Source organism: Xenopus tropicalis, chromosome 7 (assembly GCF_000004195.4).
Source record: "Xenopus tropicalis strain Nigerian chromosome 7, UCB_Xtro_10.0, whole genome shotgun sequence".
Classification (NCBI taxonomy): domain Eukaryota; kingdom Metazoa; phylum Chordata; class Amphibia; order Anura; family Pipidae; genus Xenopus; species Xenopus tropicalis.
The window spans coordinates 107,871,808-107,888,942 of record NC_030683.2 but is presented as its reverse complement, the minus strand read 5'-3'; the positions used below and the strand labels follow the sequence as shown (position 1 = coordinate 107,888,942).

The 17,135-nt window shown below is 38.7% G+C and overlaps 1 protein-coding gene across 1 annotated transcript in view; it reads left to right on the top strand.

Moving 5' to 3' along the window:
* The window catches only part of LOC116412429 (carcinoembryonic antigen-related cell adhesion molecule 1-like), a 39,015-nt gene that overhangs the window by 6,009 nt on the left and 15,871 nt on the right, over positions 1–17,135 (top strand). The window contains exons 3-8 of the mRNA XM_031906645.1: positions 4,572–4,856; positions 6,999–7,274; positions 11,495–11,725; positions 12,773–13,111; positions 15,248–15,364; positions 16,692–16,732. Coding sequence (XP_031762505.1) covers positions 4,572–4,856; positions 6,999–7,274; positions 11,495–11,725; positions 12,773–13,111; positions 15,248–15,364; positions 16,692–16,732 — 1,289 coding nt within the window. The remainder of the gene's footprint in view (positions 1–4,571; positions 4,857–6,998; positions 7,275–11,494; positions 11,726–12,772; positions 13,112–15,247; positions 15,365–16,691; positions 16,733–17,135) is intronic.

Sequence of the window (17,135 nt, the reverse complement as noted above, 5' to 3'; positions counted from 1 at the left end):
TTTGGGTTTGGCAGAAACCGAATCCATCAAAAAAAGGCTGGATTCAGCCCGAATCCCGAACCAAACCTGGGATTTGGTGCATCCCTAGTTTTTACGGTTTTCCATTAATCTTTGTGGAAGAAATGAAAAAATAAACCTAAAAACCTTTTAAAACCCACAAACTACAGTAAGTAAAGATTGTTACAAACTCCCATTGACTTCAACATGACCCTTACAGCTTTTAGATACAGAAGTTTTATATTTGTGTTTTTTGTGGTTTTTACAATTAAAAAAAACTCGAAAATTCATCATGTTTTAGTGCAAAAAAAACATAAATATTGAAGTGAGTTTTATTAAATGTTAGTGAATGACCCCCTTAGTATGATATAGAAAGCAATATTCTGAGACAATTTGCAATTGGTCTTTGTTTTTCATTGAAGTTTTTTTTTATTATATCACTTTTTGTTCACTTTTTTTTGCAACTGTCCAGTTTGGAATTTCAGCAATTAGCCTGCTGCTAGGGTTCAAATTACCTTAGCAATCAGACAGTAGTTTGAATTAGAGACTTGTATATGAATTGGAAAACACCTGAATAGAAAAATAAGGAATAAATAGTAACAATAACAATTGTAGTTTCACAGAGCAATAGTTTTTGGCTGCTGGTCAGCCACTCCCTTTTGAAAGCTGGAAATAAAAAGTAAAGTCATTTTAAAACAAAAAATGATTTAAGGTGAACTACCCCTTTAAAGGTTCTTGCGCCTAAACATGTTCCCCGCATTTGTACATATATAGCTGCCAGTCTGTCTGGTGAATGGCACACAGGTGCACCTACAGGCGCAGGGGAAACTCTGGAGCTCCCAAGGTAATAATAATAATTTTACCAATAAGAGCTACAAAATGAACCCTATAAATTTGAGCAAATTTGAGTTGAATGCACAAAAAAGCACAGAACCCCAACTATACACTTTTGAAGGCATCAGCTGATATTTAACTCAGTGTAGATTTGCGTAGGCACAAATATCGCTAACTTTGCACAAACCAACCAGAGCCTCTCCCCAACCTTTGCACTGAGTTGATAGAAGGGGAAGACACCATGCAGGATGGACTGCCGTTTCCTCATTCCTTATAGATATCAGTGATACTTTGCTCTCCGCACAAAAATACAAGTCAGACTGTCCCTTTTTCCTGGCAGAAACTTTCCAGGGAACAAGCCTGATATAAAGAGAACGTTTATTGCAGATTGCTGGCTTTGGTTCTACTGGAAACTCCAGTCACAGCCCTGTTGCACACAGCAACAAGCTGCATTTATTTTCGTTTGCTTTTAGTAAGCTGACCAGTAAATGCTAACTGCTTATTGGCTGCTATGGGTTCCTAGTTGTGGAGTGCCTTTCGTATGATTGATTTCTTTTATCAAATAAATACAGTGAGTGATTATCCCTAAAATGCAGGGGAATTTACAGCAAATGTAAGCTGGTACTCCAGTAGCAATGATTCACTGCGGTTACACTATATGGGATCTGGCAGCTAGCACTGGCCGGTTACCTGTCTGAAAGCAATCATCTGACTTGTACATTTGTTTATGAAATTGAAATCAGTATTTGGTGGAAACTATTTCCCCAGAATGAATACTTAACCAACAGATATATCATATGAACTGACTTATTAAAGAACCTCGCCAAACTGGAATATTATATATATATCCCTGACGAAGGTTCCAGTAAGAAACCGAAACGTAGGATCAATAAACCTCACCATTTGAATTTAATACTTTTGTTTTTTTGACTTCTATCATGTAAAACCCTGGGAGTGCCGTCATTCTGCCTGTACAATTTTATGTATCCTACTCTGCCACCCGGGTATCGTCCATGAACTGAAGGTGTGCTTCCTAATTTGTACTTGTATATATATATATCAGTAAATTTTGCCCTTTTATATCTTTTACCTTTAGCCACCATTTTGTATATGTGCTCCCTCAGAGATCACCTGACAGGAAATAATGTAGCTCCAACTGTAACAGGAAGTAGTGTGGGAGTAAAAGGCAGAACTCTGTCCATTAATTGGCTGATGGGGTCTAATGTGTGTGTGCCTTGGTGTGTCTTTGTGCACTGTGAATCGTATGAACCCAGGGCATGGCCCTTAGTATTTAAAATGGCAATTTTCTATTTATGATTACTCAAAGGCACATTCTACTTAAAAGTATATTTTTATGAAAATGGTTTCTTTAGATAAAGCAGGGTTTTACATATGTCCTGTCTTATGCAATATATTTGTATCCCTACCTACATTGTTCAGGGGTATAGTTTTCCTTAAGAGAGATTTACGAGGGTTTATTTTCATCATAAAGCCAGCATAAATTTTTCCATAAAACTGGTCTGTGTGCACTGCTTTACTGGACTGTTGAAATGAATATACTGTACATAGTCTATTGCTGACTTGTTTTCCTAAAAATAGGTATACATGTCCCTCCGGGAACAAAAGGAAGTTAAACAATAAATGCAAGTCAAATTGAGACAAGGGGTAATTAGTGGACTAGTCACAAGGGCTTCAAATGTAAAGAAAGTGGACACAAGTGAGACAAGGGGTACAAGTATACAGCAGTATGGGGACATTTATTTTGGAATATTTGTGATGCGAGTAAAGCAAGTGAATAGCAAGGCTGTAAGAGTTGGGATGAGTATGATGTTACATGGGATGTGAGAGGGTTACTGTGTGTACTATAAAGTGCCAAAACCTAACATGTATGTGTGCCTTGGCTTGTTTGTATGCACCGAGAATCATATGATCCCAGGGGGCGGCCCTTAGTACTTAAAATGGTAGTTTTCTATTTAGCATGACCCAATGGCACATACTACTAAAAAGACAATTTCTATTAAAATGGTTTATTTAGCTAAAGCAGGGTGTTACATGTAAGCAGTTTTATGCAATATATTGTTATAGAGACCTATATTGTTCTGGGGTGTAGTTTTCCTTTAAAGAGTACTTTACATAGTTATATAGGGTTGAAAAAAGAGTCCATCAAGTACAACCCATCCAAGTAAACCCAGCACACATAACCTATACTTATCAATCTATACACTCACATACATAAACTATAAATACAACCACTAATACTAACTGTAGATATTAGTATCACAATAGCTTTGGATATTCTGATTGTTCAAGAACTCATCCAGGCCCCTCTTATAGGCACTAACAGAATCTGCCATTACCACATCTCTAGGAAGGGCATTCCCCAACCTCACTGCCCTCACTGTGAGGGACCCCCTACGCTGCTTCAAATGGAAGCTCCGTTCCTCTAATCTAAAGGGGGGGCCTCTGGTGCGCTGATTGTTTTTATGGGAAAAAAGAACATCCCCCAACTGCCTATAATCCCCTCTAATGTACTTGTACAGAGTAATCATGTCCCCTCGCAAGCGCCTCTTTTCCAGAGAAAACAACCCCAACCCTGACAGTCTAACCTCATAGCTTAAATCTTCCATCCCCTTTACTTTAAATATGAGGATTTACATACTGTACTGCAGGCCGGTTTAGCCAGTGTAGTCATTTTCTAATGGGATTTGGCAGGTGAGGTAAGGAGATTCTAGGAAAATAATTGACAGGCCGGGGGGGAAAGACAAATACCTGTAAGTAAGAAACCAACAAAGAGGATGATACAATGGTAGAGTATCATTTTGGTGATAAAGGTGCCTACTGTTGCCAAAAAGAGTTTTAATGGACTGGATGTGTGGTATTCCATTAGGTTCAGCTCGCCAATAGTTGGAGGGCTGCAGGTTTGACATCACTGATGTATATACTAAAACTAACTAAATCTAAAGATATGCCACATATATAATGGTTTTTAGGAACAAAATTAGAAGATGGAACCTTCCTCTTATTTAGTACTATTGTGCTGCCCTCTGCTATCCCAGCATAAGACTTCAGGGCTCATTTATAAACACTGGGTAAATTTGCAGTAACCTATAGCAACTAATCAGTGATTACATTTTTCCAGCCAGCTGCAGGTATAAAAATACAAGCAGACTTCTGATTGGTTGCTTTGGGTAACTGCCCAGGTGCAAATCTACCCAGTGTTTATAAATAACCCCCCCATATGTGAATATACCCAATCTCTGCCTATACAAGCACGTGTGTTATATGACCCCCGGGGTAGTAACACATTAGGCATCCTTTTTAAATACCAACATAACTCTGTGCTCTGCTAGATCAATATGAGTAAAACGTTTAAGCCACAAGACATAAATTGTGGGGCTTTACTTGCCTTTAATGACTTTTGATTTCCACTGTATCAAGTAATTGTTTTGCATTTTCGAGGCAACAGTTATAAATATGATTATAAATATGATGGACAATTAACATTTTTGTTAAAGGCAGCTGCCAGAGGCCAACAGAGCTACAGAGGTGGATAACTGAACCACTTCTTCCACAAAACTTTGTGCTTCTGAGCCTTAATTTATTAGTCAGGCTTGAGACAAGACAATGAACAGTGAATGTTCCTTGTATACCTAAATATATACAGTATATACAGTATGTATATATATGGGACTATATAAAACAGTTTGTGTGTTTATTATTGTCTTTTTTCCTTCCAATAGATCTGCTGACTCCTCCAGACCTCACTGCTGATCCTGCTACGCGCCCAGTGCAGGGCGACAATATAACATTATATTGCAATGCTGGGAGCCAGATAGTGAATACTTACACTTTCCTCAGAGATGATGAAAGCATTTCCTGCTCTGAGCCTCACATATCCTGCAACACCAGCAGCCCATTTCTGAATTTTCATCCAATCACAGAAAATGACAATGGAAGCTACACTTGCGTTATCTATAATCCGGTCAGCAGCAACATTAGCAACCTGGTCATACAGGACGTTGCAGGTGAGAGCAATTAGAATCTATGTACACGCATGGCAGGCAGAGTTGGAACAGTACCCTTTATTTCAAATAAGTAACTCTTCCACTGCATATCCAAACATTGTCCCTAAATCAATGATACTGACTGGTATACATGCTGATGCAGAATTTGGGCAAAGAGATGTCATTGAGCCCATTTGGCTTTATACAACAGCACATCTCTTTGAATAACCTTACTTACCAGTGTGACATCTATAGGCTGCTCTAATGTATAATTCATTTATGAATGGTGGGGCAACCTGCCTTTTTTCACACTTTGCACCCTGTCTTGCTATTAGCGCCCACAGGCATTGGTCACTGGTCTCAAGAATCCACTTTCTGAATGAATACAGCACTGTGTACATTACAGCAGCACTGTATTCATTAGGAGCGGACTGGGGATGACACGTGTCACCCCTCCTTTCATCCAAGGAGCCCTTTTACTAACCCCCCGCTCTATGGCAGGCAGTAAGGACAGGGCTGCCTAGTGCTTGCCAGCACTGTGCCCTGGACCTTGCACCACATTTTTAATGTGACACAAGGTGCAGCTTGCATTAAGGACCTGGGACCAAAGGCTTATTAAATGAGCACTATTGGGTACCATTTGGGGCATTTTAGCAGACTAACACATTTTTATACATTGTTTACATTGTTCAAAGCCAAAAGTTATTGTATGTTTACAACTTATCCCCAGACCTTTGGCTTTTATATAATGCTGATTCAAATCTGTAATAAATTACCAGACAACACAGAAGTTCTTTCCTATACATTGGACCTGTAATAATCAATATTTAAGATAACTGCTATCCTACTATCCAGTCTATAAATCCTTTGGGCTTCTTATAAGATAAGTTTCTTATTTCTTTCACGCCCCCAATGCATTTTCAGTACAGCACCAAATACCTAAAATCAAAGTTGGTGGATTCCATGACCTGATTCCATAAAAAGTTTCAAAATCAGCTGTTCTAGCCAAAAATCCTTTAACAAAGGCCTAAATATTGCAGTGCTTCCATCTGCATTAATACATGCAAGGCACAATCCATACTGAGTTGTACTTTTACCAGACTGTGCTTTTTTCTACAATGAATCCTTAAGTACCAGAGAAACACATCTAGGAGATGGTGAGACCCGGTAGTAGTTCTTAAACATCACATTAGTCTTATTGAAATTAACTGAGGCATCAAGAACCCAACAGAGAACCTGAGATCAAGGTCCCACCATCCACTACAAAGCTCTTGCTCTCCTATTTACATTATGCACATTCTTCCTGTAAAATCAATAGATAAGGCATCTGTCTTTACCCTGACCCCATAAAAGTCCTAAAAATGACTTTTTCCTATATTTCTTGTGTATTTTTATGTGGATTTCCCGTTCACCTTGCATAAAAACAATTCTTTTTGGGGAAACAAACAGTGAGATTATTGCATGCACTTAATTTTTCATTTTGGAAAAAAATAGTTATAGTACTGGGAATAAATGAAAACAGAACCTAGACTGAAAAAATGGTGCACTGGGGAATTACCTGGTATCCCAGCAGGCCAGTCTGACCTTGATTACTCTGTATGTCCAATGTATGAAAGCCACATTCCATGCTGTGGAATATGTTGGCGCTTTATAAATAAATGTTAATAACAATAATAATTACTACCCTGATCAGACACAGTTTGACTGTTTCCCACAAATTGACTATGTACCACAAATGTCCCTAATCAATGGCATTCCCTCAAGAAATGTACATTCTTTAATCAGCTGGTAGAGAATGGAAGTAAAGATGTGAGGACTGATTTCCTCTTCATTTTTCTTTCTTTTTTTTTGCTTTCTTCTTTGATCGTTATTATCTAGCAGTCAGTGGTATAGGACACAGGAAAGGGGCTGCATATAAATAAAAGGGTTATTTTACCTCCAAATGGCAAGATTATTTTAATCAACATTTTTTGGGGGGGGTAATTGCTTTGGTAGAAGCTGCCATATGATTGTATGCTTTTTTCTTGCAGTTTGATATTGTAACTGTGGTTGCTAGCTTGTTTATAATTATGATTATTAATTGTCATATTTAATGTATTGATCAGGAAAAAATGCTGAGTGGAACGCTTTGTCGCCCTGACATATCCTTATTTTGCTTAACAGTTAGAGTCTCCAACGTAGCCTTGCACAATAACGCCTCAAGGCCAGTGACAGTGGAAAAGGATTCCGTGGCCCTACAGTGTTCATCCCGTGGGACAGACGTCAGCTACACCTGGACCCTCCGTGAATCAGCCCTGCCTGCCAATCCCCGATATCACCTGATCAATAATGACGCCACTCTAATCATCAGTCCTGTCTCTAGAGAGGATCAGGGATACTTCACGTGCACTGTCTCAAATTATCTAAACAACGAGACAAGCCCTAATTTGACACTGAGTTGTGAGTATCACCAAAAAAAATACCACATAGCAAAGGATTGTTTGCCAATCCTAAACACAATTTAGTGAGTTAAAATTCCGTAATTACTCTTCTACCATGCAGTGTGCACAAGCTGTTGTGACTAGAAATAACTGGAGAGAAGTCTGTGCTGTACTCTGCCTAGGTGGAATGGCACATACTGTACATCCAAATGATCAATGTACATGAAATGAGGAACTGTAAAGTATAAATAGCTATTGATGGTGTAGAATAAGGTACATTATACTGTAAAACTCCCATATATCACTCTCTGTAAGTTGTTAAATCTATAAATCAAGTGTGTATAGGCTGTGGAAAATAATTTTTTATGACTTCTTCCAGCGATATATATATATATAGGGTTTCGTTCAGTTAGGAAAAAGCTATTCTTAATCTTCTTAGATGATTAGAAGACCTTTGATTTTTGGTGCCCAATAAACCTTCCCAACTACTAGACATTTAAGAACCATTTTATGGTTTACAGCAGTGCTGTCCAACTGGCGACCCCCCTCTGTCTGGCCCCCCACCTGTCTGGCTGCTTTGATGGCTTACTCTTGTGTAAGCTTTAAATAGTATCAGTACTGAGATTAACTGCCCCCCCCCTGCATGGTTCTCACCTCAGATTCAGGCTGTAATCAGGCTGTATTGTTTAAATATGTAATTCCCTGTGTTTTTCACACCTTTTAATCTCTGCATTGTTCACCCCCTGCAGTGTTCACACCTCAGGCTCAGGCTGTAATCACCCCCATTGTTCCCCTGTTCACACCTCAGGAGCAGTAGAAACCCACAAATAATCCCTGCACACTACAAAAAGAACATATACTGAGGTGGTACTTCAATTAAAAAGTTTTTTAATATATAGTTATTGTGCAGATTGTAGGAGCAGTGCCAGCATTGTGTCACTGTATGCTGCCTGTGTGTGAGCATAGGACAAGCAGAGTATGGCTCACACAGGCAGGGTAGGGAAGGCAGAGTATGGTAGGGAAGGCAGAGTATGGCACACACAGGCAGAGTAGGGCAGGCAGAGTATGGCACACACAGGCCAAGTTTGGCACAAACCGGCCAAGAATGGCACACACAGTGAAAGTATGGCACGCAGGGAGGGTAGGGAAGGCAGAGTATGGCACACACAGGCAGGGTAGGGAAAGCAGAGTATGGCACACACAGGCAGGGTAGGGCAGGCAGAGTATGGCACACACAGGCCAAGTATGGCACAAACCAGCCAAGAATGGCACACACAGTGAAAGTATGGCACGCAGGCAGGGTAGGGCAGGCAGAGTATGGCACACACAGGAAGGGTAGGGAAGGCAGAGTATGGCACACACAAAGGCAGGGTAGGGCAGGCAGAGTATGGCACACAGGCAGGGTAGGGCAGGCAGAGTATGGCAGGTTTTTGCTGTACTACAACCATTAATATGGGTATGGTCATGTGATAACATGGGTGTGGTTTCAAGTGGGTGCAGTTTCAAAAAGGGGAGAGGTCAAAACTGGCTTCCATTATCGGCCCTCCACCACGTAGGTCGGAAAAATTCCGGCCCTCGGTACAACAGAAGTTGGACAGCACTGGTTTACAGGATAGAGGTACTAATGGCTAAATAACTTGTGCATTATTTGTGACCAGATGGCAGTGTACAGAGCAAAAACGGTCCTCAGAGCAAGACAATGGTTTGGGCCATGCAACTCTTTCTTTAAAAAAAAATAAAAAATATTTACTCCTGTCTCAGTTTCAGGTGGTCAACTAAAACTTCAGGACCGCAATGCATCCATTTTTGCCTCATTGTAGAAGGTTCTTCTATTTGTTGCTTTTACAGGGGCTCAAGTGAGGTCAATTGTTTGGGTCTTCACTCTTCATCGAGCATTAATTGTGCGCCATAAGAAAATAAAGAAACTGCATTCTCTTTTCTAGGAAGAGTTTGGAAATGTGTATTGTAAGATAAGATAGTGCCAGCAATGCTTTATATTAAGGTTGGATCAAGGAGGCTTAAAGAGGAGCATCTGCTGACCCTTTTTAGATATTAAAAGGCTCATTTAGCACATGGTGCTAAGTGCCCACTTCGGACAGTAATCTCTGTTTTTTTTGCCCACAAAGAAAGAGTTTATTTTTCCAGTGTGTCACTGCAGCAATGCGCTTAGTTGGGCCTAATTCAATTGCACCAAAATGCGCACTAGTTGTCTTGTGCATTTCTTTGAATCTCAGGCGTGTTTCAGCCTACACTTGCAGGATTGGGCTGACTTAAAGGGGACGGAAAGTAATTTTGGCATTTTACTGCCAATAGATTCACCACATTAGTGCCACCTAGAACACTATATTTATTCTGAAGAAAGCATTACCATACGTGAGTAAAGAGCCCTAGAATCTCCCTCCGTTTGTTTAAGTTTGCAGCTGCCATTTTAGTTTGGTCTTAGTAGCTTCCTGCTGCAGCTCTAGAGGCTGCTAGTTTAGAATACACATTCCTAAGGGTGAGGGGAGTGAGTTTTATAAATTCTTATGGGACGAGGGAACAGGAAAAAAGGGAGAAACTGAGCAGACTCGTGCCCCAAACCTGAAGGAGAGGAAGTCTGATACAGAAGAATAAAAAAGGAGACCAGAAATCCTGTGTTTCTTTTGATAGAGGACCCTTCTAATAAAGCTTACTTAGTTTTTACCTTTCCTTGTCCTTTAAGTTCCAGCACACCAATATGTGCAATATTAATAATGGTATTATCATCCAATTCACTAGCTGCGGCACCTGACGTTACCTACCAAGGGAACCCTGAATTTATTACAGCCATATTCAGGGTGGTGGTATTTCTAGAGTTCCCTTGCATCAATGGAAACACTTGGGCTTTTTATCGAATCAGGCTCAGAAGGTGTCTTTACACTAAGGGGCTGATTTACTAAGACACGAATTCGAATCCGAATTGGAAAAATTCCGATTGGAAAACGAACATTTTGCGTATTTTTCGTATATTTTGCGTTTTTTTTCGGCGCCTTTACGACTTTTTTCGGAAATTGACGCGACTTTTTCGTTACCAATACGATTTTCGTGAAAAAACGCAAGTTTTTCGTAGCCATTACGATTCGCTCGTATCTTGTCGCGACTTTTTCGTATTGAGCGCTCGTAAGCGGCGGCCGAAACTTTCAGACTTTGCATGATTTTGGAAGCCTCCGATAGGACTCAATGGCACCCTGCAGCTCCAACCCGGCCCAAGGAAAGTCACCATACTGAAGCTTGAATGAATCCGAACGCTACGAAAAAATCGCAACATTTTGCGCAACTTTCGGAATGGCTACGAAAAAGGCGCGACTTTTCGCGCAAGTTTTAACGCTACGAAAAAATCGCGATAATTTTCCGAAAAAATCGCCAAATACCGATCATTACGAAAAAAACGCAATCGGACGCATTCGGCCGGTTCGTGAGTAAGTAAATGGGCCCCTAAGGGTGATTTACTAAAACACTTTTTTTCAGATTTGTTTGAAATTGTGAAAAAACTAATTTCCACAAATGGCTGTCATTTATCAAAAGATCTAAACTGAAGAAGCACAAACAAAAAAAGTAATGGAAAAGTCGCAAAAAACGCGGCTTGACAGATTTTAGATGGCGTATTTTCAGATTCGCCATTTTCACTGTGTTGTCGCTTAATAAATATCAGAAAAGTTTTGCTGTTTTTTCCCACAACAAAAGGCACAGTTTAGTAAATGCCCCCTCACCAACTTTGTGTTTACATCAGCAATATGCGCTTATAGTTGTAAATAAGCCCATGTGCCTATAATTTTAAGCAATTAAGAAATATCTCTGTTAATGCTATCATATAGTCTATGCACATTGAGGTTTTTCTCACAAGGAAGCCTCACCCATGGCTATAATAAAATTCCATTGGTCAGAAAAACAGCAGAACGCTTGCTTGCTTTTACCAACATAAAAAAGCATCTCTTATTGACATAACGGTAGTCTAATTTTGCTAAGGAAGAAATATCCTGCAATGTAGTAGTTTTATCCCTTTTAAGAGAGTGGTGTTGTAAGAAACTGTTTAATGGATATTGGATATAAAATGAATATTCAGTGTTCAATAGAAGACCCAATAGTTTGTATAAAATACCCACTAAACATATTAACTGGACTAACACGGCTAAGACAGACATGCCAGAATGACTTACAGGTAAGAAAAAATAATGCAATAATTTTCATTTTTTTTACAAATGTATATAAATTCCTTCACAGGGGCTCCTGATGGCCAGATTGCTTGCGGGGCAATGCGTTTGGGTGACCACATAGAGCTCTCTTGTTCCTGGCCAGGGGGGTACCCTGCTGCCAACCTGCATTTGAAGTTTGCTGACATGGAGGCTTTGGGAGAAGACAAAGTGACTGGGAATGTTCCTCTGACCCATCCTGCAAGCATATTAACTTGTGAAGGAAGCCAGGGATGGACACAATCCTGTTCACTGATCATAGGTGAGTGAAAATCCTATACATTATAATGCTAGTTTCGAAATTTTTGCTTCAAGGCCAATGTAACAATGTGCATAAACATTATTTGCACTTCCAGAGACAAATATATATTTATGTATATATTAAACAGAAATACATGATTCACACAAAACATAAGCTGTGGTCAATTTTAATAAGTAGTCAACTAACCTGCCTGTATGTTATTGAAGTGTAAGAGCAAACCCACTTGGACTAAAAAGAAAATTCCCAGATATTGCCCAAGCCAGAACCAAACTCAGGACCCTGGCACTGTAGAGCAGAAGTACAACCCACTGAGCCATGTGCGGCATGCTGTTTTATATAGTGGGCGTTACATAGAATCTCTGCAAAGCAAAGGTACTTCAAGTCCCAGAATCCATCAGTTTAAGAATAGAACAAGGTGAGGAAAGGGTTGAAATAATGGGAGAGACAGAGACTATCATTGTTCCCTTTTAATCTCTGGAATCAGGTATGTCTGTGTAAAAAAGAACAGGTAAGGGACCTGTTATCCAGAATGCTCAGGACCTGGGGTATTCCGGATAAGGGGTCTTTCCGTAATTCAGATCTCCTACCTTAAGTCTACTAAAAAAAATATTTAAACAGTAATTACATCCAATAGGATTGTTTTGGCTCCAATAAGGATTCATTATATCTTAGTTGGGATCAAGTACAAAGTACTGTTTTATTATTACAGAGAAAAATGTGAATTATTTGATTAAAATGGAGTCTTTGGGAGATGGCCTTTCCGTAATTCGGAACTTTCTGGATAATGGGTTTCCAGATAAGGGGCTCAATAACTGTATATCAATTATTAGGGTGGGAAGTTCAAATAGTGATTATGCATCTTTTTTTACATAAACAGATAAGCTCATGGCAAAAAGGTTTTTTACTCATTTAGGGCAATGGCACACAAGGAAATTTGTTGACCACGGGGAATTCGCACTATCCGTACATGACAAATCTCCTGAAAATACCTTGCCCATTCAAATCGCTGCACGGGATATAATCTGCTCTTCCTGTTTCTTTTTTCAGACACCCCAAAGTCTTCAGGGCTTGCCAATGACACATTAGTTGAAGGAGACTGGGGAAAGAAAGCCATTTTGTCAGTCCCTCTAACCTATGAAAATAGGAAAGAGAATATCATTGGCCCACAGCAACTGCTTCCTGCAACATTCACCTGGTACAGACTCACACCCAAGCCGGAACCTCTTCCCCTTGGAGAAAACTTCACAGTGATTTCTAATGATTATATTTCTTATTTGGTGGTCTCTTCAGTGACCAGTGATGCAACTGGACAATATATGTGCACAGCAGAAAATCTGATTGGAAGTACAAACTTCTACTTTACCCTACGCATACCTGAAGTGAACGGTATGAGTTAATTATAAATTATACAATTACTGAAATACAATTTAAGCAAAACAAAAAAAACATACATTTACCATATAATAAGGAAAGCCATAAGCACATAAAAATACAAATATTGAACTCAAGTATATAAAGCAAAGCATTGTTTTCAATAGTTAGTGCACCCAAGAGAAATTATCATGCTCAAACACTATCAAGTAAGTGGGGGTTTTTTTTTTGTTTGTTTTTTAAATTAGCAGTGAATTCATTTGTTTGTAAAATAAATGCCCATTTCTCAAGCATAAATATGCACTGATCTGGTTGGACAGTTTAATCTAAAGGTAGCGATACATGCACTGATATTATTGTATGATAATCAGTGCGTGTGTGCAAGTATTTTGATTGGGTGCCCGAAGATCGTAAACGTTGATGCTGAATCGTCAGATATGGGTAAGAATTCCTTTGTTTTTACCTGCATATCTGATGATTCAGCTCTTAACGTTAGGAGAGTGGATGATCTTTCCTATGACCATTGGTCGTAATTGGTGCATATATGGCCACTTTTAGCTTTAATGCTGGATTTAAAGGAATGTGTAAGGGCATTTTTGAAAGATCTGTCCCAAAAGAACATTTCATCTGCCCATGCCTTATCTCAGCACATGGAGTTAGTATCAGCAGCCCCAGAGCCACAGAGTTTTCAAAATCAACAAGATCCACTTGTTTTGACCATCTCTTTATATAAAGAGAATTTTAAAGCTCCCAAAAGGCAAATTCAAAAGCAAGTAATAACTATTAATATGTATATGTGACAAAAATATTTACAAATGTCAGTGTGAACTAGATAGATAGACAGATTGTTATATATATAAAAAGATAAATAAAAAGTTATTTATCATATTTTCAAATCTGCTAGCTAATTCTGACTTTGCCGCCCCATTACTCCAATCTTGTTTGGATTATTGTTTGGCTAACTCATCCATAAGTCATACATGGTAGCGACTTGAACTAGTTGAGAAGCCTTTTTCATATGTAGTAGCTGGGTTTCATGCTCCTCACTTAAACTGGGTGATTTGTAGCATAAACCAATAATAATTTCTTTGTAAGCCTTTAGTTGAAATATCTACCCAAAGGGATGGATGGACTGATAGATGCTAGATAGATAGATAGATAGATAGATAGATGATAGATAGATAGATAGATAGATAAATTGAGTTGTCCAAAGTCCACAAAGTTCAACCCCTCTAAATGACCCCCACATATATACGTATACATACCTATCTATACACTCAGGTATATAACCTATATATACTGATACCTATACTCACTAACTTAGCCTTGGGCATTATTCTTGTTTGAGAAATCGTCCAAGCTCCTCTCAGGGCATTAAGAGAATCCAATCCTTTTTTACCGGTCTAGGTTCACATCTCTGCAGTCTCTTTAGCTCATTTACAGTATATCATTCTTAATAACTTGATTAAGCACTGCATACTGATTATGTTTTCACCCCTTGAGTTAATGTCCTTTTAATGCAAGACAGCACTTTATTTACTTTAGTAGCCTTGGAATAACACTGCCTAGTGTTACACAGTTTGTTATCCACCAAAATACCCAGATCCTTCTCAGTTAAGGATACCCCCAACACACTACCATTTATTGTATTATTCGCTTTTATATTATTCCTAAAAAAGTACATAACGATGCACCTCTCTACCTTGAACCTCATTTACAGTCTGCTGCCCAGTTTTTAAAATGTCTCCAAAAAATGATATACATTGTGGCTTTATATGAGAAATTGAAATAGATCAGACTTTAAAAAATCCCGGGTCCTTATTGAGGAAAAAATAACCAATAAATAATTAAATTATGGTGTATAAAAAAAAATCTGATCACTAGTTCACTACAGTAAGTTACTTTATTGCCCCAAATAAATACAGTAGAAATTAATCACATTAAATAGTGGCCTGCCCGGAAATTATGAGCATAAAATAATTGTCAGAAGGTACCTCACATTGAAAAAGCAATGCCTTGAAAAAATGTAAAGTTAAAGAGCTCAGACATAACTACAGACAAACTTTACTTTTTAGTAAAAATCTCTCCCAACTCTGGACTTTACAAATCTCATTCAGTACTTATACCTGCTGTCTCCTGTTCTCCATACAGGGCCTTCTGGTGTTAACCTGAGTCCTGGTGCTCTTGCTGGAATTGTTATTGGTGCCATAGCTGCTGGTAGCCTCATAACTGGCGTCATCGCCCTACTCCTGAATAAACAAGGAAGTGGTAAGAAGTGCGGAGGGAGGTGTCCATGAAATTATGTAAACATGGAAGATCATTTAAGAATGCTAATTCTTATTATATAAAAGTGCAGAAGCAACAGCCCCATGACATACCTAATAGCACTTTGTAATGCTCTCCGTACCCCCAGTTAGTGCCCAGATTACAGCACTGTGAATGAGGGTTATCCCAGAGAGGGACTGATTTCTGGAAATGATTGTGGGTTAAAGGGCATGTCTATAGTCACATATAGAAACAAAACACATGGGTTGCTTAGTTTTGGGGGCATACAGTATTTATTATAGCGTGTAAGCCAACATAATCAGTGATGTTGCCCATAGCAACCAATCAGCAATTAGATTAGATTTGAATGGTCATCTACAAGTTAGAAAACAAAAGCAAAGATCTAATTGGTTGCTATGGGCCTCACCTGTGATAATGGCTTACACACTATAATAAATAGTGGTGAGAGAGATTGTATAACATAGTTTTATTAGATACTCTGTGGCACTTTTCAAACACATTTTAGAGTTTAAGTTGAATTTAGGCACCAGCATCAGGGACATTTTGCCATTTGTCATAAGGTTGTAAAAGTTGGTGCTGTATATAACAGGTCACCAAATATCACTGAATTTCTTCTGCTCGGGTTTAAAGCAGATTTACAGATAACAAATTGTGTTGTCTGACGATAACTGTGGATGTATTTGTCTTTACATTATTCTAAAACAAACATCAAGGTCAACTTCTCTATTCTAATGACAAGAAAGGTGACAACAATTCAGTCTAAAGATCTCTCCTATTAATTGGTCTGCAAAAAGAGAGATTACTTACTAATTTCAGGAGTATGGGAACCAGATTTCATGCTGATCTCTATTGCCCCCTATTGTCTGCAATTAGTTGACTGACCCCATCCCACCAATAAGGCAGCTGCTAGAAACAGGAAATAACAGGTGAAAAATAATGAGTAGGTCTGATAGCTGCTTACCTGGCCCAGTGGATAAGGCACACACCCAGCAACCTTACGGTCCCTGGCTCAAATCCCAGCAGAGCCTGACAGATCCTAAGGGGCTTATTTATTAAAATTCAACCATATGTTTTCCCCAAGACGTGAGCACAGCAAAACAAGATAACACATTTATTTTCGGATTGAAAGTTTACCAAACTCAAATTTTCAGTATTTAAAAACCTCAGTAGCTAAAACTCTATATTAGTCAGAGGGAGGTATACATTCAACATTTCAGCTGTTTTATTATTCAAGTTGTTTTTTTTAATAGTCTAGTTTGTAAAAATGAATGGAGCACTGCAATTTTTGTTTTTCCACAAACTGTTATAGGGAGAAAACCTCAAAAATCACCTGACATGCCAAAGGTCTCGGTGAGTATGCCAAGATTTTTTAAATGTCTACTGATAGCCGGCATTATGTTTGGCACATAGGAAAATTGGAAATTGGCTTGCAGTATTTTTTTTTAATTTTACATATACAGCATCAAAAGAATTTCATGTAGGTCTTTGCAATGTAGGAAAAAGTTTTGAGCTAAAGGAGAAGCTTAACTCCAAATTATTTTATTTATTTTTTATATTGCATTTTTTATTTATAAGGCTTCATATTCTGATATTTCCAGCCTGAAATTTAAAAAACTATCTAGTTGTCAGGGACACTGACCCCGGCAACAACAAAGTCAGGCTGTTTGTGAAGCTTGTATTGTATTTTTTGTATTGCTTATCTTTCTCTTCAAGTCCACTACTGTGCTTTATTCTGACTTTCACCTTGCTGTCT